Here is a 24,000-nt window from a genome sequence, read left to right on the forward strand (position 1 = left end):
GCGCGTTTCCCCATGGGTGATCCAGCTCGTAAGATCCTCATTGTTGAGGACACGAGTGGCTGGTCCAGGCCAAGGGGTCGCCCATGTAACACCTGGCTGCGGCAGATAGAGGGTCATTTCCAGAGGGTGGGGCTGGAACGCGTGTCTGCCTGGGGGTTGCCAACCGGGATCCACAGTTGTTTTGTCATGTAGTGGGTGCAGCAACGCACTGTATCATTGCATGCTCCCCAACTTGACTTGACTTGGACTGGGTAATGTGTTAGGAATGAAAGGATGCCACATCGTTTGATGGAAATGAAAATTATCAACCTACAGAGGGCTGAATTCAAAGACATCCTGAAAACGAAAGTGAAAAAATGATGTGGCAGGCTAGTTCATTTTGCCTGAATTTCACTGCAGCAACACAAAATCGTACTAAGTAGTGTATGGCCCCCACGTGCTTGTATGCATGCCTGACAATGTCGGGGCATGCTTCTAATGAGACGACGGATGGTGTCCTGGATGGACCAAAACATCATGTCCCAGATGTGTTATAATGGATTTAAGTCAGGCGAGCATGGGGGCCAGTCGATGGTATCAATTCCTTCATCCTCCAGGAACTGCCTGCATACTCTCGCCACATAAGGCCGGGCATTGTCGTGCACCAGGAGGAACCCAGGACACACTGCACCAGCACAGGTTCTTACAATGGGTCCAAGGATTTCATCCCGATACCTAATGGCAGTGCTAGACCTTTTCATGTCTGTCACATGTGCTCAGGGTGAACCTGCTCTCATCTGTGAAAAGTACAGGGCGCCAGTGATGGACCTGCCAATTCTGGTATTCTATGGCAAATGCCAATCGTGCTCCATGGTGCTGGGCAGTGAGCACAGGGCCCACTAGAGGACGTTGGGCCCTCAAGCCACCCTCATGAAGTCCATTTCTCATTGTTTCATCAGAGACATTCACACCAGTGGCCTGCTGGAGGTCATTTTGTAGGGCTCTGGTAGTGCTCATCCTGTTTCTCCTTGTCCAAAGGAGCAGATACCGGTCCTGCTGATGGATTAAGGACCTTCTATGGCTCTGTCCAGCTCTCCTATAGTAACTGCCTGTCTCCTGGAATCTCCTCCATGCCCTTGAGACTATGCTGGGAGGCACAGCAAACCTTCTTGTAATGGCACGTATTGATGTGCCATCCTGGAGAAGTTGGACTACCTGTGCAACCTCTGTAGGGTCCAGGTATCGCCTCATGCTACCAGTAGTGACACTGACTGTAGCCAAATGCAAAACTAGTGAAAAAACAGTCAGAAAAGATGAAGAGGGAAAAATGTCAGTGGCCTCCACCTGTTAAACCATTCCTGTTTTGGGGGTTGTCTCATTGTTGCCCCTCTCGTGCACCTGTTGTTAATTTCATTAACATCAAAGCAGCTGAAACTGATTAACAACCCTTAACCAACCAGATCAATATCTCAGAAATTTCATTGCCTTGATGCGATACTCTGATTAAAAAGCATTCCTTTAATTTTTTTCAGCAGTATAATGTACACTGGTTGTCTATTAAAGTGTACCTAGTCACAGAATACATTGCATTTACCCATAAGCCTCCTAAGAAATGCTACACCAATAGTAGTTCTTTATCTTAATCAACTTAATGTGACAACTCTTCCACTGACAACTGTATTTTTGGTTGCTGTTGTGTATGTATGTGCCAACTTATTCTTGAGTTTTTTGGCAATGCTGGAAGCCCTGAGTTAGAGCATTCAATTTTACAGGTTAAGCATCTTTTAAATGATTAAAAAAATAATCTTTGAACGATTATCAAAAGAAAGGTACTAGTTCAATACAGTAGTTTTAAAAGAAGCATATTAAGAATATCTTGAAGCAACTTAATAAACTGATTTTCCCATTTGAGACTTTCCAAACATTAGGACAATATCTCTTGGGGCTTCTAACAGAATGTCTATACACTAACTGTTAAAATAAATTACAAGCAAAAAATATAATGCACACTCACCGTTTTTTGCTTTTGTTTACTACTTGATGTGGATGTGGGTGTCTTATCTGGAGAAACAGTTTCTTGAACGGGCATTTTAGTTTCTGTTGAATGTAGGTGTTTGCTAGCTGGTAGATTAGTTATGCGATTCCTTGAAGACTCATCATTAGAGGGGCGGGATACATCTAGAGTAGAATGAACCACTTGTAATGGCTCGGAAGATGAAGACTTTCCGCAAGGATTTTGACTCTTTTCTGGGTCAGGTCTGAGTATTGCAGCAGTAGAATTTAAGTTTTCAGTGTTCCCAGAAGCACAGGGATTAACCCTGTCGGGACAATATAACTGTTGGGATTGGTTTGGTGGAACAGATGTTTGCACAGATGCATCAATACCAAATGTAGGATTAGAGAAAGCAGGTGCCAAAGATGGATCCATTTGTACAGACAACTGTACTGAATCTGAGCTTGAAGGCAAAGTATGTTGAAAGGAATCATTGGGTACTGGAAGAACAGGGTCACACACAGTAGAAGGAGAAGGAACTGAACTGGGCTGAATGTTTTGGTGAACTTCAAGGTTTTCGTTAATCGTGGATTCTTCTGCGAAGTTGTTTCTTACTGGATTTTGTTGTATTACTGGGGAAGGCATTGAATGATGATTTTGTTCACTGTATTCTGCCAAGCTTAGTGATGGTGGAGGACTGCTGACAACAGAAGCAGCGGATGGATGTGTTGGTGCAGCTGTTCTGCACTGACCTGTTAAAATTAGAAATAAATATTGCAACATGCTTAAAATATAAGACTCTACCATAAATATTGTTTTCTATTTAAACAAATAAACTCTATTTTGGTAAATATGGGCTTCTTCAAAATACAACTGGTAGATAAGTCTGTCTTTCAAATGGATGCACAGATTGCACACTGACTACTTATCTTACTGAACAGGGGCATGGGTGTCAACCTCTAGTTTAGAGACTGTTTTAGCTGTAACAAAACATATTGCTGAATTGGTTATGTAAGGTTCTATGAAACTGTTCTTCTCCATGAAAAGATGTAGGAGTATATAATAACATTTTAAAACCCTCCAGGGAGCCATAACCTATCCTGTCATCATCAAGTACAATTCAGGAAGCATTTGTGTACACGCCCATATCAGGCCCAAGTTTTTAACTGTTAACACTAGAATTACCAGAGTCTACGAAAAAACTCGTAGATCCGGCCCACCTTAAAACCATTCGCACCTCTCCGCCAGCATCCTTTGTCCTCTAAATGTGCCGATAAAAACAAGCTGCAAGCAGCCGGCTATTCCATCCCCCCGCCAACTTAGAACGTGCACGAGCATCTCCCAGCTCATGCCTTGATTGATTATCTGGGAATGAAGTGGAGTTTTAGAGTGGAAATAGAAGATCGTTATTTGGAACACATGCATTTCATGTGTGTTCCGTTTCTACAGTAATCTGTGTAAACACATTGTTAAAACAGAAACTTTTTCATATTTTAGCAATAAATGTTACAAAATGTAGGCATAAACTATAAAATGTGTGAAGCTTGAAGTCCAAACATCAGTAAACAAAGTAAACACTTTCACAAAAGGTTCAAGAACAATATAACAGCTTCCGTGGCATAACGGTTAGATTTGCTGTCTCAGAGCGCAGTCAGGCTTACTGTCAATCAGAGACCTGAGTTCGATTCCCTGTTAAGGAGAAAGTGTTATTTTTTTTTTCTTTTTAACCTCAAACAGACATAAAATTTATAAATTGGTATGCACTGTCAGTTAATGAGATCATTACATTTTCAAGTAGGATCCTCCTTTTAAAATATTTTTTAACAATTGAGACTGCAATTAACATGAACAAGTGTCCTTATAACTGTTATTTTTAAGATCCATAACACACAGACAGACAGAGCACTGCGTAATAGAGAGACAGACAGGCAGAAAAGTCACTAGATATATAAATAAAGAGGGAAGGCACATGTACTGAAAGAAAAAAAAAAGATCAACGTGTGCGTTGATCCTGCTGCACTGAATAAGCTCACGCGCTCTAACATTCCCCCCCCCTCCTGATCTGACTCTAAGTAACAGCACAAGTACAAACGCAAACCAAGTGTACAGTGGTGTGAAAAACTATTTGCCCCCTTCCTGATTTCTTGTTCTTTTGCATGTTTGTCACACAAAATGTTTCTGATCATCAAACACATTTAACCATTAGTCAAATATAACACAAGTAAACACAAAATGCAGTTTTTAAATGATGGTTTTTATTATTTAGGGAGAAAAAAAATCCAAACCTACATGGCCCTGTGTGAAAAAGTAATTGCCCCCTTGTTAAAAAATAACCTAACTGTGGTGTATCACACCTGAGTTCAATTTCCGTAGCCACCCCCAGGCCTGATTACTGCCACACCTGTTTCAATCAAGAAATCACTTAAATAGGAGCTGCCTGACACAGAGAAGTAGACCAAAAGCTAGACATCATGCCAAGATCCAAAGAAATTCAGGAACAAATGAGAACAGAAGTAATTGAGATCTATCAGTCTGGTAAAGGTTATAAAGCCATTTCTAAAGCTTTGGGACTCCAGCGAACCACAGTGAGAGCCATTATCCACAAATGGCAAAAACATGGAACAGTGGTGAACCTTCCCAGGAGTGGCCGGCCGACCAAAATTACCCCAAGAGCGCAGAGACGACTCATCCAAGAGGTCACAAAAGACCCCAGGACAACGTCTAAAGAACTGCAGGCCTCACTTGCCTCAATTAAGGTCAGTGTTCACGACTCCACCATAAGAAAGAGACTGGGCAAAAACGGCCTGCATTGCAGATTTCCAAGACGCAAACCACTGTTAAGCAAAAAGAACATTAGGGCTCGTCTCAATTTTGCTAAGAAACATCTCAATGATTGCCAAGACTTTTGGGAAAATACCTTGTGGACTGATGAGTCAAAAGTTGAACTTTTTGGAAGGCAAATGTCCCGTTACATCTGGCGTAAAAGGAACACAGCATTTCAGAAAAAGAACATCATACCAACAGTAAAATATGGTGGTGGTAGTGTGATGGTCTGGGGTTGTTTTGCTGCTTCAGGACCTGGAAGGCTTGCTGTGATAGATGGAACCATGAATTCTACTGTCTACCAAAAAATCCTGAAGGAGAATGTCCGGCCATCTGTTCGTCAACTCAAGCTGAAGCGATCTTGGGTGCTGCAACAGGACAATGACCCAAAACACACCAGCAAATCCACCTCTGAATGGCTGAAGAAAAACAAAATGAAGACTTTGGAGTGGCCTAGTCAAAGTCCTGACCTGAATCCAATTGAGATGCTATGGCATGACCTTAAAAAGGCGGTTCATGCTAGAAAACCCTCAAATAAAGCTGAATTACAACAATTTTGCAAAGATGAGTGGGCCAAAATTCCTCCAGAGCGCTGTAAAAGACTCATTGCAAGTTATCGCAAACGCTTGATTGCAGTTATTGCTGCTAAGGGTGGCCCAACCAGTTATTAGGTTCAGGGGGAAATTACTTTTTCACACAGGGCCATGTAGGTTTGGATTTTTTTTTCTCCCTAAATAATAAAAACCACCATTTACAAACTGCATTTTGTGTTTACTTGTGTTATATTTGACTAATGGTTAAATGTGTTTGATGATCAGAAACATTTTGTGTGACAAACATGCAAAAGAATAAGAAATCAGGAAGGAGGCAAATAGTTTTTCACACCACTGTATGTGTGTACTGTATAATATTAACAAAAAGAGCAGCTTACTACTGAAAACGGCAAATATAGGAGTGAGTGGGGATCGAACTGGGGACTCTTGATCACACTTGGTTTGCGTCTGTACTTGCGCTGTTACTTAGAGTCAGATCAGGGGGTGGGGGGGGGGGGGGGTGTTAGAGCGTGTGAGCTTATTCAGTGCTGCAGGATCAAGGCACATGTTGATCTTTTTTTTTTTCTTTCTGTAATAGCACCAGCATAAATCCACACTCGATCTGACGCTGTTCGTTTTCAAATAATGTTGCATTAGTGCGATGATGTTTTCACATATATTGTCTCTTTCTTTCAGGTGTGTAATAGAAACCACAGCATAGAGAGAAGCGTGTACATTGTAACAGGTACACACGTTGTAAATGTAGGAAACACGATCCTTGCATGTGTGTGAACAGTTAACATTTGAATCATATGATTGCATATAGAACTGAAGTTACTGCTCTGTACTATTCTATCCTTAGCATGTCCTGGAGTACAAAAGAAACAGCATACAGCAACATGTGGGGACTGGCAAGATCGGGGGAAAAAAAACACGCAGTCACTGATTACATACCGCAAGATGTTATGCGAATGAATATGAATAATATGAATAATGTTGCATCCGTGCCACAAAGTTTTCCGAAACGTACTATACAGGTCATAAAATGAATAATTTCAAATATCATATATACCTTTGTCTCCGTTTTTTTTTTGACATCATACACCATAAGGTGCATACTAATTCAGCATGAGCAGGAACACTCAATAAAACTGAATAAAAAAAAAATCAAGTGACGGTGAGATACGAAGAAGGCAGATTCACCAGCGTTTGTGTGTCAGCTTTAATCCCTCCAGATGAGAGAATGTCCAGTTCCATTGTCTCAAAACACCACTCACATCTCCAGTTATTCCATTTCAAATAAAAAATAACAGCATCAGATCCCTGGGTAGGGGGGCTTTAGTATGTATCGTGATCGTGATTTAGAGAGAATAAAAGTTAAAAAAAAACGTTAACTTTTACAAGTCCTATAAATGCACACCGTGTGTTACAGATGCAAACCAAATGTATGTGTGTACTGTATAATATTAACAAAAAGAGCAGCTCACTACTGAAAATGGCAAATATAGGAGTGAGTTGGGATCAAACCAGGGACTCTTGATTACAAGTCAGCAAATCTTACCGCTATGCCACTGAAGCTGTTGTCTCTTCTTTGAACCTTTTGTGAAAGTGTTTACTTGATCTTTGGACTTCAGGCTTCATATATTATATAGTTTATGCCTACATTTTGTCATTTACTACTAAAATATGAAAAACGTTTCTGTTTTAAAAATATGTTTACACAGATTACTGTAGAAATGGAACACACATGAAATGTGTGTGTTCCAAGTAACGATCTATTACAGTTAGGTCCATAAATATTTGGACAGAGACAACTTTTTTCTAATTTTGGTTCTGTACATTACCACAATGAATTTTAAATGAAACAACTCAGATGCAGTTGAAGTGCAGACTTTCAGCTTTAATTCAGTGGGGTGAACAAAACGATTGCATAAAAATTTGAGGCAACTAAAGCACTTTTTAAACACAATCCCTTCATTTCAGGGGCTCAAAAGTAATTGGACAAATTAAATAACTGGAAAAAAATGTTCATTTCTAATACTTGGTTGAAAACCCTTTGCTGGCAATGACAGCCTGAAGTCTTGAACTCATGGACATCACCAGATGCTGGGTTTCCTCCTTTTTAATGCTCTGCCAGGCCCCTTACTGCAGCGGCTTTCAGTTGCTGTTTGTTTGTGGGCCTTTCTGTCTGAAGTTTAGTCTTCAACAAGTGAAATGCATGCTCAATTGGGTTAAGATCAGGTGACTGACTTGGCCATTCAAGAATTTCCACTTCTTTGCTTTAATAAACTCCTGGGTTGCTTTGGCTGTATGTTTTGGGTCATTGTCCATCTGTATCATGAAACGCCGCCCAATCAATTTGACTGCATTTAGCTGGATTTGAGCAGACAGTATGTCTCTGAACACCTCAGAATTCATTCGGCTGCTTCTGTCCTGTGTCACATCATCAATAAACACTAGTTTCCCAGAGCCACTGGCAGCCATGCATGCCCAAGCCATCACACTGCCTCCACCGTGTTGTACAGATGACATGGTATGCTTTGGATAATGAGCTGTTCCACGCCTTCTCCATACTTTTTTCTTGCCATCATTCTGGTAGAGGTTGATCTTGGTTTCATCTGTCCAAAGAATGTTTTTCCAGAACTGTGCTGGCTTTTTTAGATGTTCTTTAGCAAAGTCCAATCTAGCCTTTCAATTCTTGAGGCTTATGAGTGGCTTGCACCTTGCAGTGCACCCTCTGTATTTACTTTCATGCAGTCTTCTCTTTATGGTAGACTTGGATATCGACACGCCTACCCCCTGGAGAGTGTTGTTCACTTGGTTGGCTGTTGTGAAGGGGTTTCTCTTCACCGTGGAAATGATTCTGCAATCATCCACCACTGTTCGTCTTCCATGGACGTCCAGGTCTTTTTGCGTTGCTGAGTTCACCAGTGCTTGCTTTTTTTCTCAGGATTTGTTTTTTTTTTTTTTTTGTTCTTTATTTCGCCTTATACAATTTCTTGCATTAGGAATTTGGTAGTTTTCGCATACCCCTTGGGGTCAGAGCGCAGGGTCAGCCATTGTACAGCGCCCTGGAGCAATTACAAGTTAAGGGTCTTGCTCAAGGGCCCAGCAAAGTAGGATCTCTTTTGGCAGTGACGGGGATTTGAACCGGCATCCTTCGGGATACCAGTACAGATCCTTAGCCTCAGAGCCACCACTCCGCCCCAAACTGTAGATTTTGCCACTCGTAATATTGTAGCAATTTCTCGGATGGGTTTTTTCTGTTTTCGCAGCTTAAGGATGGCTTCTTTCACCTGCATGGAGAGCTCCTTTGACTGCATGTTGTCTGTTCACAGCAAAATCTTCCACATGCAAGCACCACACCTCAAATCAACTCCAGGCCTTTTATCTGCTTAATTGATAATGACATAATGACGGACGTGCCCACACCTGCCCATGAAATAGCCTGAGTCAATTGTCCAATTACTTTTGAGCCCCTGAAATGAAGGGATTGTGTTAAAAAAATGCTTTAGTTGCCTCACATTTTTATGCAATTGTTTTGTTCACCCCACTGAATTAAAGCTGAAAGTCTGCACTTCAACTGCATCTGAGTTGTTTCATTTAAAATTCATTGTGGTAATGTACAGAACCAAAATTAGAAAAAAGTTGTCTCTGTCCAAATATTTATGGACCTAACTGTATTTCCACTCTAAAACTCCAGCAGTTCCCTCACTCCCAGATAATCAAACAAGGCATGTGCTGGGAAACCTTAGTGAACATTCTGCAACGGTGGGGGGATGGAATAGCCGGCTGCTTGCTGCTCATCTAAATCAGCACATTTAGAAGACAAAAGATGCTGGCGGAGAGGTGAGAACGGTTTTAAGGTGGGCTGGATCTACAAGTTTTTTCGTAGACTCTGGTAATTCTAGTGTTAAATATCTTAACACAGAAGCATTTGAGGATGTAAGAGAAAACACCGGACCACCTGAAGGGAAAATCATGCAGACACGGGCAGTACATGCAAACTGTACATTGACAAAGAACAGGCCAGGCCACAAACCCAGAAAGCCAGATCCATATGGGAGCAGTGCTAAGTACCACACCCCCATGCCACTCAAAAGATATTGTAATAACAGAAATACTGACTGGGTAGCTAAATACAAACTGAATAACTATATTATTAATGAAACAAAATTAAACAGTTACAAAATATGTTAATTTATTTTTGTTTAACCACCTCAGTAGATATTATTATGTACAAATTTATTACGTTTTAAAAGTTGCTCAGTCTCATGTCTTTGACTCAGACTAAGAATACTGTCATTATTTAAAAAAAACACATCTTCACACAATATTTTATTACTGCCATTTCATTTTATAAGAATATTAAAACTGGCACTGGCATCCCTCTCATATGTGTCTTGTACATCTTGCAGTAGATTACCCCAGTATTTTTTATGAATAAGAAATTTTTCAGATAACAATACAAGATAAAATATCTCAGCTAAAAAAAAATCAGCATGATAGTACAGGTATAAAGCGAAACTGTAAAAATATCATTTTTAAGTGATCACTTTTTTTCCAAAAAAGACATGAGATGAATGCACATTGAGATTTTTCCAGCAAATGAACTAATGGTGTGGTCTACTTTCACACTCCAGTCAGTCTGCTACCATTGATAGGTGTGGTATACAGCATATAAAATGAAATTAAGCAATATTGTCAATTACCTGAAGTTTTTGAATATTTATCAAAGTGATACTGCATTTCATCTGCAAGATCTGTGTGCTCCGTCTCTCGCAGTGCAGTAATAAAGTTAGGGGCCCAATTCTGCTTTCTTTTGAGCAGAGCTATCAACAGCTCCATACCAGACTCATCGCCATTCTGGGTATAATTGGCAGTGATTTCTCCCTAAAAGACAAATTTTATACGATTAATTGTGTTGTACTGGCTGCAAAACACTCTGGCAGAAGGTTGTACATTTACCAGTTTTTGGCTTTAGAGACTCCGTTTTTATTTTCTCATCTCCCAACTACACTCCCACCACAAGCAGATAGACGCTGCTCGTATAATGGTGAAAAAGGTACTAAAAACCTGCTCAACTAGAAGTACATATTATCACATAGACAAAAATGTACTTAAATAAAAGTATTTGACATGGAAACCACTCAAGTAAAAGTAAAAAAAAAAATGTGGCCTTGGAAAAAAATTTAGATACTTCAGAAATAAAATAACCTAAATTGGTACATTTCCTCAAATATCCGTGCTGTACATTGGAAATAATTGTCAGAATATGCACAATAATACAACACTTAAGATTTTATTTATCAAAAGGCATATTAATGATTTTCTATATTATATATACAAAAAAGTTCTACTGTATTATATATGGCAATTAAATATTAAACAGATTTAGTATACGCATGTCTATTAAATACAAAAACATCTGTAAGAAAACCAACCACACAGCAGCCTTATTGATTTCAAATTTCAATTATTATTACAGGTATACACTTCCACCAAAGTGAGCCCACTGTCAAGTATGTTGCACTTTCCTCCAACACAGTGAGATTTAAAGTTATGAAAGCTGACTACATATTTTTATTGCAAGAAGAAAAAAGCCATAATTAAAATATGGACTCATAAAATGGTTAAAAACAGTAGAAAAGTTTAAATGCAGGACTGCAACTGTGAGTTTTTCTATTAAATATTAGACATTGTCTGATTAAATGCCAAAATCACAAACTGAAAACAAACATGACAGAAGGATCCAATGTCATGTCTTTGTATGGAGTCTTTCTACTGGATTGCAATATAAAAATATTTTTTATTTTCAAACCAAAATAAACAGCACAGCAGGATCAACTGTTTCAATCTGTAATTATTACTATGCTCTCCTACCAAACCTGGTCCTTTCTTTACTGGAAAGTGTTTCATATTCTTCCTCCCCTACTAAAAAAGTCTGAATAAAGCTCTCCAAATCCAGGGTATCCATATGAAATAAAATGATTTACTTCATGAAGTAGAAGCACATAACAAACAAGAATAGGTGTGTCAAATACTTCAAATATTAAAATGTGTGCTTCAATTTAATTGTAAATGTTTTAAGTCTAAATATTTTCGACTGTTGTAGAAATTTGTAATTTTTCACTTTCTGATATTCAGCTCTTGGCCAATGCCTTGGATTCTAATACCTCTATAAATGTATACTGAGATGAATCCACATACTGAGCCACAAAGAAATGCAAAGCAAAATGTCATATACTTAAATATTAGTGCCCCAAATATCACAACCTAGAACCCCAGAAACATTTGCATGCAGTTTTAAAGTGAACTCTGAATTCTGGACTCAGCCAACCAATTGTACTTTGTTATGACCTATCTTGAAAATGCAACAAAGCAGAATAATTACAAAATATACTTTTTAAAAAGTAAAAGTATTTGCTGTTAAAAATACTTCCTACATAATCTACTCAAGTACACTAACAACATTACTTTTGTTTTGATTTGTTACTTTACACAATTTTTACATTACTGCTGCTATATAGGTAACTGCACTTTTAATTTTTTTTCAATGTTTGTCTTAGGCAAATGAAAAACTGCTGCTTTGTTATACGCCATTAAACAGAACTGTAGGGAGGATATTGGAATGTGAGTTAACTTGCAATCTGTTATCATCAATCAGTTTAGCACAACTGTGGAAACTCTTTGAAGACACCAGCTTCTTAAATGCAGCTGAGAATTGAATTTAATGGATTCATTTTGGAAGCATCTTTGTAGGTCATTTAGCAATAATCAAGCAGTGTCGCAATTAGAATGCAACTTACTGTAGACGTTAAAACAATGAACTTGTCTCTTAGTAACAGCACTTACTCATATACAAAATAATAATTAATAGATACTGTATATAAACAATACATACAATCTGTTAATTGCTAGCTTATCTGGCTCCTTTTCCATTGCTGAAAATCATTATTTGTCTGTTAAAATGTTCACTGTTAGTATTTTTTTAGTAATTTTTTGCAACATGTATTAACTACAAATACAGATAACATAGATTTGTCAAGGCCGGTTGCAAGTTCAGAGTTGTTACTGATTTTTTTATTTTTTTTTTTTAAAGGAAGAAACAGGGTACCTTTTCAGAGTCTGAGAGGCATGGAAGATGGCGTAAAATCTCTCTTGGTCTCACTCTTCTCACATAAAGTGCAAGATTTGGACGCATGTATTCATTGTATACTTTATCATTTGCAAAACTCATTATGATGGATATATCTTACAGAGATGACCTAAAATAGAAAAGATATTAAAACCACCATTTCTCCACTCAGTCAATCAATTAATCATTATTATACTTACTGCTCTTAACAAATACCACAACCTCACAAGGTACTTTAAATGTGCACTTAATAAAAAATAAACAAAATATAACAACCAAAATAACCTAAGAAACAAAAGCATTTTATTCTCCTTTTCATGTACAGAGTTCTAGCAGCTGAAAATATCTTGGAAAGACAGTCTATAAGGGAGTGCAAAAGTGAGAACTCTTAAATGACAAGGAGTATAAGCAACTGTCAGTTTCCTCTTTTGTTATTTTCAAATGCCGGATAAAAGTTCTGGGTACTACGTATATTATTATTATTTTTCGCTTGTGATGCATCATATAACATACATTTTGCTACTTTAAAGATGTATGTGAAAACTGTTACTGTAATGAATATGACACTTGAAAACATAACCCTTCACAAAAAAGCATTCCCTGCATGCATTATGTGACATGATCAAAAAGAAAGCAGAAAAGGGTACACGTTGCACTGCCACATTCTACCTGCAATACGTCAAATAAAGCCAGACAAAACAAGCTATGATTTGTGAAACACGTTAAATGCAGTCAATTAATCAATTTTTGCTTTTTCCAGCAATGCTTCTTTTTGTTGCTTGAGGACAGAAGACATATGTCTCTATCTGTTTATTTCTCATATAATTGTAGGAACTATATGCTTTTGCATGTTTTGCAAATGATACAATGGAGTGTGCTACATTTTACATTGTAATGATGTTTAAGTATTTCCTTTTCTTTATAATAATTTATTAAGTAGACATGTTTAATCAAACAACTTACAAACAAAAATACAGTACACAATGAATTTGAGCATTTATCTGAAAACTAACAAACAAAACAGACCAAAATAATAAAGAAAATCACAAGAAGCATAGGTTAGTTAGTTGGATAGAAGAAAACTAGCAATCTAAAAAAAGGAATACAAAACTGGTGGACAATGGATAGAATAGATTAATGTATTGATTAAATGCTGCTGATGGGAGCAGGCAGTCAAGAAATAACACACAGGACTAAGTTAAACTGAGTTCCCCTCTTTCTTTGTCCTAATAAGTGTAGGACAAATGTAATACAGGTGACTTAATTGACTTTTTCATTGTTTTAGCCAACATGTGACAAGTCAGCAGCCAACTAGGATGCAGGCTGCATGTGAAACTGTGCTTTAGCTAAAGTAGATAATATGAATGTTACTGTCATATAAAAGTTTCTTGACAATAGTCATTGTAAATCTGTTATAATAGCTAAAGGAAAACATAAACAAGGCAGTTATTTTCCATTGTCTTTAATAAGAAAAGAAACCAGGTATTGGTTGTTCACTTGTGTTTTGTCTTGGTATAGTATTATATTACTCTACTTTCCCCTTTTGTATTATTAATATGTAGCCTTTGTCAGAATGCCTCAAATCTCAGACTTACCACTGTTTATAAGGTATTGCACCATGTAACATCTCCTTACCTTCCCTTCTATATTTATAACTTCAGGCAATTAGGTGTAAGTAAAAAAACAAGCAGGAGTTAAGTTACAATATAAATAATGTATTATTGATAATATTCATAAATAATAACAATATGCAAAGTACATTTGAATATTGGCAACCATACAACCTGATAAATGGTGATGTGTAGTTTCAGGCAGCACACAGACTTGTTAGTTACTTAAAATGTCTCTAGTTAAGGCATCATTTGTGGTCAGCTTTCTTCAGAACAGGCCGCATGCCTGTCTCAATATGGCTGCCAAGCTGTGCTCTTCATTGTGTTGTCCTTTTCAGTTCATGGTGTGTGAGATGGTCTTTCATCAGTTTGGTCAGAGAGATTGAGAGGGGTAAAGCAAGCAAATTTATAGATTTTATGTCCAACCCCTAGAGCCAATAGGGCGTCAATGGTACTTAAAGGTTTCTGATAAAGGCCAATTCCAAACAGTCATACTTCAGACACCTGGCCCAGTGAAGCTTACCAGCTAGGGGGTCTGGCTTTCGGGTGGAGGTTAATTGAGAGAGCCCTGCAGTGGAACATTTGTCAAACTTGTTTGAGGCACTTCCCCCAACACTGTCGTAAAATTCACTTTCCTGACTTAGTCCTTTGGGACGGTTGTAAACATGAATGCTTCTCACTAATGTAACGCTAATATTACATTGCTTTGCCTAAGTTACAAATAAAGACATACAAAATATTTAGCAACTTGTATGCAAAATTTCACATCACAACAACTTTCTCAACAGTTCTATCATAAAATGGCAACAATAAGGAAAAAAAAACAGCTATTGGTTGTTGACTTGCTTAACAGTTCTATCATAAAATGGCAGTAAGTTGGAGTTCTCAGGTTTTAGTGTGAATCAGGAAGGGATATGTTGCAGAATGATACTTTAGGGGTGCTAGAGAATTATTAGTTCAGCTGTAGATCCAAGAGCAGAACACTGGGATAGAAATATTTGTCCCATAATATACTGTGAAGAGGTGTGTTTGAGAAGCAGATGTATTTCCACTTTACTGGTAACAATACAAGCTGACTATTCAAAAATATGAATAGGCTGATCCTGCAAGTGATAATGCAAAAGCAGATCTGTAACAAAACACAATATTACACATTGCAGGGCTGCAGACTGCGAAAAAAATAAACAAAATTGATATAAAAAGTTACAATTTGCGACAAGAATTTAAAGATTAGTCACTATTTGCGACTCACACCATATATTTAGTCATATTTCATCTGCCGATACTTAAATACATCATAAATTACTTTAAGGCCATCCCGTCATTAATACGTAGACACCACACACACCCTCATACCCAAGTTTATTTATCACAGTGTGAACAGCAACTGCTTTGTGGGTTGTTTGGTTGGCAGGTATAGAGTACAATTTGTGCCAAAAATGAATGAAATAAAATGGCAATTATGAAACAAATAAACACATGCAAAAGTGCAGCAATAAATACAGTATGTAAATGATGCAATAAATTTTGATAAAAAGGCTTAATTAAATAAAAGTCATCTAGTTATTATGAAATACAATGTAGTTATTTTATTATTATTACAGCTTTTATTTCCCAATAATAATCTTTTTATTAAATATTTTTTTTTTTTTAATTATACAACTTTTACAAATGGCTGAATTCCAGATGGCTCTCTTAATGCCAATGCTATTTATTTCAGAATGCCTCTTTTCATGATGGTTTTGTCACTTGTAAATGAAGACCAAAGGGCCGACCCCTTTTCCTAGCGGTTAATGCTTTGCTGTTGATTACTTTTGCCTGGTATAGGTGGCAGGTAGTCTACCAAAGATATTTAAGAGTTACTTGTACACAATCGAACTTGCAAAATGTCAAAGCAGTAAGAGTTGCAACAGTTTTGCAAAAAAAATATAGATAATTTAATATAATACAACTGTACCAAGCAATGTGTGTGTTTATTAAACGAAAATAAACTGAAAATTAAAAGCTTGAAGACCTCACTGTTCTCACTGTTAATAATCCATGGACAGATAAATGATCTTCAAAATATTCACGTTGATGATAACAGTCTTAAGATCAATCGAGTCCCACGCCTGCACAGAGGTTCATCTGGAAGCACGTCATCTGGAATTTCCAGCCTTGGACGTTCAGCATTCGTGTGCCTTTGTAATCTCTTCAAGGGCATTTCCTTGCAGATATGGCACTCATTCAGTCTTAAACCACTAATGACATTAGCATCAACATTTTGAAGGGCATTTCTTTGTCTAATCATTTACATTATATCGCCAATTTGTCTCAAAATAGCATCATGTGTTAAATAATCTCATTTGATTCAAACTAACCATCTCAACTTTCAATTGCCACGTGTTTGCCAGTCTGAATGCGTTGTGAGTAGCACTGTAAGACATTTGGCAGCCTACTATCTACAATAAGGGAAAAGTAATCAACAGCAAATGATTAACCCATAGGAACAGGCTAAACCATATGGTGTTTGCCTTGACTGACACGTGACGAAATCATTAGATAAAGAGACAATGACAAATAAATAATACATTACTGTATATAATAATTTGAAGACTTTGATTTAATTACAGTAATCCCTCGCTATATCGCGCTTCGCCTTTCGCGGCTTCACTCCATCACGGATTTTATATGTAAGCATATTTAAATATATATCGCGGATTTTTTGCTGGTTCGCGGATTTCTGCGGACAATGGGTCTTTTAATTTCTGGTACATGCTTCCTCAGTTGGTTTGCCCAGTTGATTTCATACAAGGGACGCTATTGGCAGATGGCTGAGAAGCTACCCAACTTACTTTTCTCTCTCTCTCTCTCTTGCGCTGACTTTCTCTGATTCTGACGTAGGGGGATTGAGCAGGGGGGCTGTTCGCACACGTAGACGATACGGACGCTCGTCTAAAAATGCTGAAAGATTATCTTCACGTTGCTACCTTCTGTGCAGCTGCTTCCTGAAGCGACATGCTGCACGGTGCTTCGCATACTTAAAAGCTCGAAGGGCACGTATTGATTTTTGATTGTTTGTTTTTCTCTGTCTCTCTCTATCTCTCTCTCTCTTTCTCTGCTCCTGACGGAGGGGGTGTGAGCTGCCACCTTCAACAGCTTTGTGCCGTGGTGCTTCGCATACTTAAAAGCCAAACAGCCCTATTGATTTGTTTGCTTTTCTCTGTCTCTCTCTGACATTACCTGCTCCTGACGCGCACTCCTTTGAAGAGTTGCCATTCTTTTAATTGTGAGACGGAACTGTCATCTCTGTCTTGTCATGGAGCACAGTTTAAATTTTTGAAAAAGAGACAAATGTTTGTTTGCAGTGTTTGAATAACGTTCCTGTCTCTCTACAACCTCCTGTGTTTCTGCACAAATCTGTGACCCAAGCATGACAATATAAAAATAACCATATAAACATATGGTTTCTACTTCGCGGATTTTCTTATTTCGCGGGTGGCTCTGGAACGCAACCCCCGCAATGGAGGAGGGATTACTGTACACTTTTTTTACAATTTATGTAACTCGTTTATATGTATCGCTGTAGTTTTGAATGAGTTTTTTTTTATTTCATAATTGCCAGAAACAGTATCATCTCCAGACAGAGGAGCAGCTTCAGCGACAGACTGCTGTCACTGTCCTGCTCCACTGACAGACCGAGGAGATCGTTCCTCCCCCACACTATGAGACTCTTCAGTTCCACTCGGGGGGGTTAAAATTATACAAAGTTATTGTCTGTTATACCTGCATTTTGTTATCACTCTTTAATTTGATATTGTTTCTTTATCAGTATGCTGCTGCTGGAGTATGTGAATTTCCCTTTGGGATTAATAAAGTACCTATCTATCTATCTATCTATCTATTTATTTCATTTTTGCAAAAATGAAATTCCAAAAACAAGAATGAAATTGCTATGGACTATATAATTGCAAAGTGTGTCCCAAGGAGCCACGTTTAGTCCGAATCACCTCTTGCGCTGTGAAAAAAAAACCACTGCTGCTAATGACTTTAAAAAGCTTAAAATTCAATATATCCTACACAAATGTAAGCACTGAAGTACAAAATATATGTGAAATACGATGGAATGGATGTATCGAAAATGTCTGATAATGAGTTGACACAACATGTGCTGAATTTATTAGGTGCACTGCAGACGAACTTAAAGTGCAAACGCAGGAAAACTGCAAAGGCAAATTACATCTTAGTCTTCACAAAATATGGCACGGATATATTAGGTAGGAATACTATGATTGTACACTGCTGGGGTAATGAATGGAAAAAAAACATTTTCATTTTGCATACCTTATCTCTTCTCTTCCATAATCATAAAGTTTTGCTTTTGCAGTTTGATGAGAAGTTGATTACGTGTACCTGCTAGGGCAAAATTAGAAGAATCTCCCACAATTTTTCCCTATTTATGATTAAGAAGTAGGTGTGGATAAACAGTGTGGAGTGATTCACTTGTTGTCATCTTTAGGTAAGTGACTGAAAACAGGTTTTTTTTTGGTTTTTTTTAAGATTAGTGCTTGTCGCTTCCTGAAAATGTATTTATGCAAGGCTAATATTTCCTCTTTGTTAATATTATTTAGTTTATGCATAAAGCGGGAAAGATGCATGGAATGCTGCTATTGGAATGGGGCCGGGGCTGTGACACTTTTTTGGATGGATGGTTTAGTCAAAGTCGAGTGTGTAGCAAGTTAAAAAAGAACGCACTAATGCTATTTAAAAGCAAAGGTTTTGTACATTAGAAATACAGTATTTCTTTTCTAAACCAGTGTGTTTATGTTATAGTTTAGTAGAGAAGATTTAAGATATCATTTGCTAAGTCAAAGTTTTGCATACTTTTACCAAATGGCAAGTTAATTGAATGTGTTAATAAAAACAGATATTGCTGAATTACTGTAGGTATGCTAAAAGTTTTGTGTATATTACATCCATTCATGATAAAAAGCTTATGGGGATAAAACATGTTGACCTATTTATTTATTTATGTAAGTCTTGGGGCTGTTACACTGATACATTTCTCCTGGTGTACTTGTCAAGAGTCTTGTTGGATTTGCTTAAACATTGCGTCACCCAGGGAATATTAAACACAATAAAATCAATATTTAGTAATGCAGACCTGGCTAATTTGTAGCATGGTAAAATCTGTGCAATTTGGGGTAGACACAGCCAATGTTAAAATGGGTGCATCAGGTATCATAGTGCACTCCTAACAAGAGAGACAGGAGAACACGTACCTTCATTTCACTGATGTGATGTAGATGTTGTCCATATTGAGTGGAGAGTGCTTAAACTGCTTATTAAAGGCCAGTTTGCAGACCTGCTTTAAATTAGTTTGTCATAATTAGTATGTCACAAAAACAGCCCTACTATACAGATTTTATGAGCGTTTTGCATTTAGTGTTTGTAATGCTTGTGCTACCCTTGTCAGATTCACAGTCTGAACAAGTCTTTTCTGTGAAAAATAGCTAACAATGTACATAGTTTAAAGTTTGAGAAAGAGGCCAGTGAGCAGTCAGAGGTTAGTCACAATGGATCAATCAAGCTATAAAAGAACTGAACACACCTTACAGGCACAGAACAGAGGGCAGAGTAATTTTATTATGTTAACTACTTTGTTTCTGTAACTTGGAAAATAAAAAAGCAATTTGACTCCTAAAGGTTTCATTTTGTGGGCCATTTTTGACAAGTAATTTTTTTAGTCCTGCATTATGGTAACTTGACTCTGTAATTACTGCAAGGTGAAATGAACAATTGTTCTTTTTACATTTGAAGTTCACCTTTGAATGATTGCTTTTAAATAGTACATTCATTTGCAACCAATAGCCTTTGAGTCAATTGTCCAATTACTTTTGAGCCCCTGAAATGAAGGGATTGTGTTAAAAAAATGCTTTAGTTGCCTCACATTTTTATGCAATCGTTTTGTTCACCCCACTGAATTAAAGCTGAAAGTCTGCACTTCAACTGCATTTGAGTTGTTTCATTTAAAATTCATTGTGGTAATGTACAGAACCAAAATTAGAAAAAAAGTTGCCTCTGTCCAAATATTTATGGACCTAACTGTATATCTAGTGCCCAAGATGTGCCATCCTGCCAAATTTTAGCTTTTTAACTAAACGGGAAATAGTGTTTTTGTTAATGAATGAGCGAATCAGTCAGTCAACTTTGCATCAAATATATAAAGCTCAGTGTGTGCATGTTTGTGTTCTTTATACAATTTTACACCCTTGGTCTAATCTGCACATAATTTTGCACACACATCCAACTCAACTGAGTCACTGAAATGTTTAAATAAACCTTTGATTCTCAATTAATGGCAAATACTTTTTTATGATGTTTAATGTGTAAAATTTCTTACAGTGGCCACACATGCAGACTACTTGATTTGATTAAGGTAACACAAAACACTGCAGCTGGGATTTGAACTTTCATTCAAGTGGAAAAGTTAACTACCAGTACTTGAGGTCAATGGCTACAGTTGCCCTTCTGTCTCACAGCCCCCTTGTCTGCATGGAGTTGGCACATTCTCCTTGTATCTATGTGGGCTTTTCAGAACGTAGTTGTTTTTTCTCTCAAATCAAAAAGACATGTTTGTTAGGGTAACTGGCAAATGTAAATGGTCCAGTGTGGGTGTGTACACTGATGTACCTTATGCTTGACTCCCACTCAATCCAGAGTAGGTTCCTGCATTTGCTGCTATGGTTTTGGGATATGTTCTAGTGCCTGTGATCTGTAATTAAATTATGGGGTGTCATTTATCTTAGGGATGTTGAAAAACTAACTGCAAAACAAATATACTTCCATCTTTTTATATACTACACAGTAAATATAACATTTTCAAACCCACTGCATATGCCAGTGTACACTTAATGCATAGACCCACAATTTGTCAATGTAGTATTGCCAGTTAATCTAACTCATACAACTTATGCCGTGTGAGAAGAAAAGTGGAGTACATGAAGCAGAACCCACACAGTTATCAGGAGTATGTGCACACTGTCAACTGGATGCAGGTCTAGAACCCAGAATGTTCAACCTATGCTAACAATTCAATATTATTTTATAACAATATATTATTTTTAATACACTGGTCACTCTGAGTCATTTCTGAGTTGATACAAATCCAACAACGGGTCTTGAATGATTGGAGCATTTTCTGGATTAAAACAAAAAACAACTTTGATAGGTTTGTGTAGGGATAGTCCATCACACTGGTGTTACAGAGTGGATGTGAGAAGAAAACTGGAGAGCAGGAATAACAAAAAAAAAGTTTTTTCTTCGTTGTGTACGTTGATCGTATGGAATGTTATTTTCTTCAAATAAAATTTAAAAAGATACATGCTGAGATCATTCGAATTCCACAGATGCTGGGAGGAGAGTTCGCTCTTACCACTGTGCCATACTTTCCGTAAAATCTCAGTCTGAATGCCAACGCGCGTTCTTACCAGTCGTAAAATCTGAAGCCTAAACTTTACCGGTGTTTCCAGTGACTTATTCCTATGGCGCTCTTCAGCGCCAATCACATTCAAGGGACTGATAACAAACGTGTGGATGATTACATTTATGTGAAAAGGCGTAACCTGGTGCCTAACTGCAACAGGAAGACATTTCAGGAGGCAATTCCCGAAATATAACAATTGCAAATTTGCAGGCGTAACAATACGCGGACTACTTGGTCTCAAGTTTCTTATAAATCGAAAAGTCATTTTTAATAATTTGTATTTTTTATGAAATGTACATTGATTCTTTTTATAAACGTCTAAACAGGACGTGTGTGTGTGTTTTTAGTGCAACCCAACAAAACGCATGTCAGCAAGTTTGGTTGCAACGATGTATATTTACGAACAATAAAAACAACACACACAGTTACTCTCAAGGCCTTGGCATTGGAAATGAATATGGACCGATGTACATTTTGTATTGTTTTGTTGGAGGTATTACAATAAAGTGTGCAAAAGTATAAGACTAGACAGAAAAACGGAAACGTCACTCTTGCAAATGCGGCAGCGTCTCATGACTAAACTGGGAAATCAAGCCTGTCGCCCAAACAACCGGAGTCATTTTGTGACTCTTCTGTAAACCAGAGAGGAGTCTCAAGCGCGCCAGGTAATAAACGGCGGCCTTATTTTCTTACCTGCCACTGCAGAAGCTTAATGTTTTCCGAAGGGCATGTAGAGCGAGCGAGTGAGCAGGGCACGCGTTGTTTCACTTTCGCATTTGTTGTCCCGCCCCCGTTTTTGCTTCCTGTATATTCGACCACTCTGTCAGCTTTGCTATGGAGATACGCAGTCTGATCGAACAGTTTTACCAAAGTTTGTCGGCATTTGAAGGTAGTGAACCACAGTTGTTTCAGATTTTGTTCTGGAAGTAAGAAAAACATCCAGAATGCCAGACTTCTTAAACTTGACACGCTTTGTTAGACCGAAACATTTTTTTAAAACTTGGTTATTTTATTTGCACATTAATTGACTTTTATGCGTAAGTATTATGTAGTGTTTGTAGCCAGTACATTGAAATATACATTTGTTTTCTCACTTCCGAAAAAAAATCAAAGGCATTAAGTTTGAATGTCAGTCTACCTACCAGCAGGAAATATAGAAAGCAAAATAACCTACAATGCAGAAACGTACTGTAATGCACAATAATAATTAGGTGTAACAAAATGCATATAATTTAGAAAACTGGTCCGTATCCAAATATCAAAATCTTTTTATGTGATTCACATTGAACCTGTGCAATTTTGATGGAAAGATACTAAGAAAATTTTTAAAAACTTGGGAATTCCTTATGCCAAAAGGGCTGCTCATGGTTATGATTTTATTCAAAAATACAAGTGCACACGTTACCTGCTTCCCCTCGTTCAACATTTCCATTCACACTGGCAAGCTAGGCCGGAGCGGATTTTCTGCAATTGGTTTTGTGCTGTTGTATTATCTGTCACACTGTAAGTTTCAGTTAACGGTAGCAATAATTTATTCTTTCATCCACAGTGATGCTGCCGTTTGTGCTCGCTATATTACTGCATCCATGTCCAAATCCGGGCACAGCCGTTACCTTTATGCAGGCTGTACACACTTCTTGTGTCTTTGGTTTTACCCTGGATATTCTCAACTTCCTTTTAAACATTTGCTTGTTAATTTAATTGGCAACTGTAAAATATGTCTGCCTGTGTATGATAGGGCTGTTTGATGGATTATTTTTAATTTTCATCCATAGGCTTCTAGCACCTCTGAAAAAAGTAACCATTTTATAAAATGGATTGATAGATACAGTAAATAAGGATGATCTAATAATAATAATAATAATTAATAATAATTCATTACATTTATATAGCGCTTTTCTCAATACTCAAAGCGCTATCCACACAGGGAGGAACCGGGAAGCGAACCCACAATCTTCCACAGTCTCATTTTTTATTTGCTTTCTTTATACTTTTTCATTTTTAACTTTGTAATTTCAAGAAATCAACTTATAACTTAATTTTTTATTAATAAACCAATCTTGTCGTAAATTAAATGGTTATTATTTCTGATGTAAAATTATTTGGCTGACAAGGAGATAAAACATTTTGCCGTGAAAACATTGTATGTCAAATGTTTTTAACATATTGTTGATGAACAAGTAATGTTTTGGTTTTACATGTCTAGAGCAAATGGAAAGCCAGCTATCCATTTTGTGTAGGAAAATATTTATGACATAAAAGTTAGCAAATTATCATGTTGTCAGAATAATTTACGTAAATGTATATTGAAAATTATGAACACCATTTTAATAATAGATCTTTCTAAAATTCTTTTTAAATTAGAATATAATTATATTTACTCAACCAAGATCTTCTAGAACACAGTTGTGTGAGTTAAAATCTATCACAGGCAAACTGATCAGATTTATTGCAGGATA

General features: G+C 37.3%; 1 protein-coding gene across 3 annotated transcripts in view; it reads right to left on the reverse strand.

Moving 5' to 3' along the window:
• The window catches only part of mavs (mitochondrial antiviral signaling protein), a 309,827-nt gene that overhangs the window by 54,888 nt on the left and 230,939 nt on the right, over positions 1-24,000 (reverse strand). Inside the window, exons 1-4 of one of the 3 annotated variants that reach the window (XM_051928043.1) lie at positions 22,235-22,341; positions 12,446-12,596; positions 10,041-10,221; positions 1,994-2,724 (exon numbers count right to left, since the gene is read on the reverse strand). In XM_051928043.1, coding sequence (XP_051784003.1) covers positions 1,994-2,724; positions 10,041-10,221; positions 12,446-12,568 — 1,035 coding nt within the window. In that variant the 5' untranslated portion in view covers positions 12,569-12,596; positions 22,235-22,341. Of the gene's footprint in view, positions 1-1,993; positions 2,725-10,040; positions 10,222-12,445; positions 12,597-14,250; positions 14,449-22,234; positions 22,342-24,000 lie in introns of those variants that run through there. The other 2 variants (XM_051928044.1, XM_051928045.1) reach the window with 2 other exon arrangements.

This window comes from Erpetoichthys calabaricus, chromosome 5 (assembly GCF_900747795.2).
Source record: "Erpetoichthys calabaricus chromosome 5, fErpCal1.3, whole genome shotgun sequence".
Classification (NCBI taxonomy): Eukaryota; Metazoa; Chordata; class Cladistia; order Polypteriformes; family Polypteridae; genus Erpetoichthys; species Erpetoichthys calabaricus.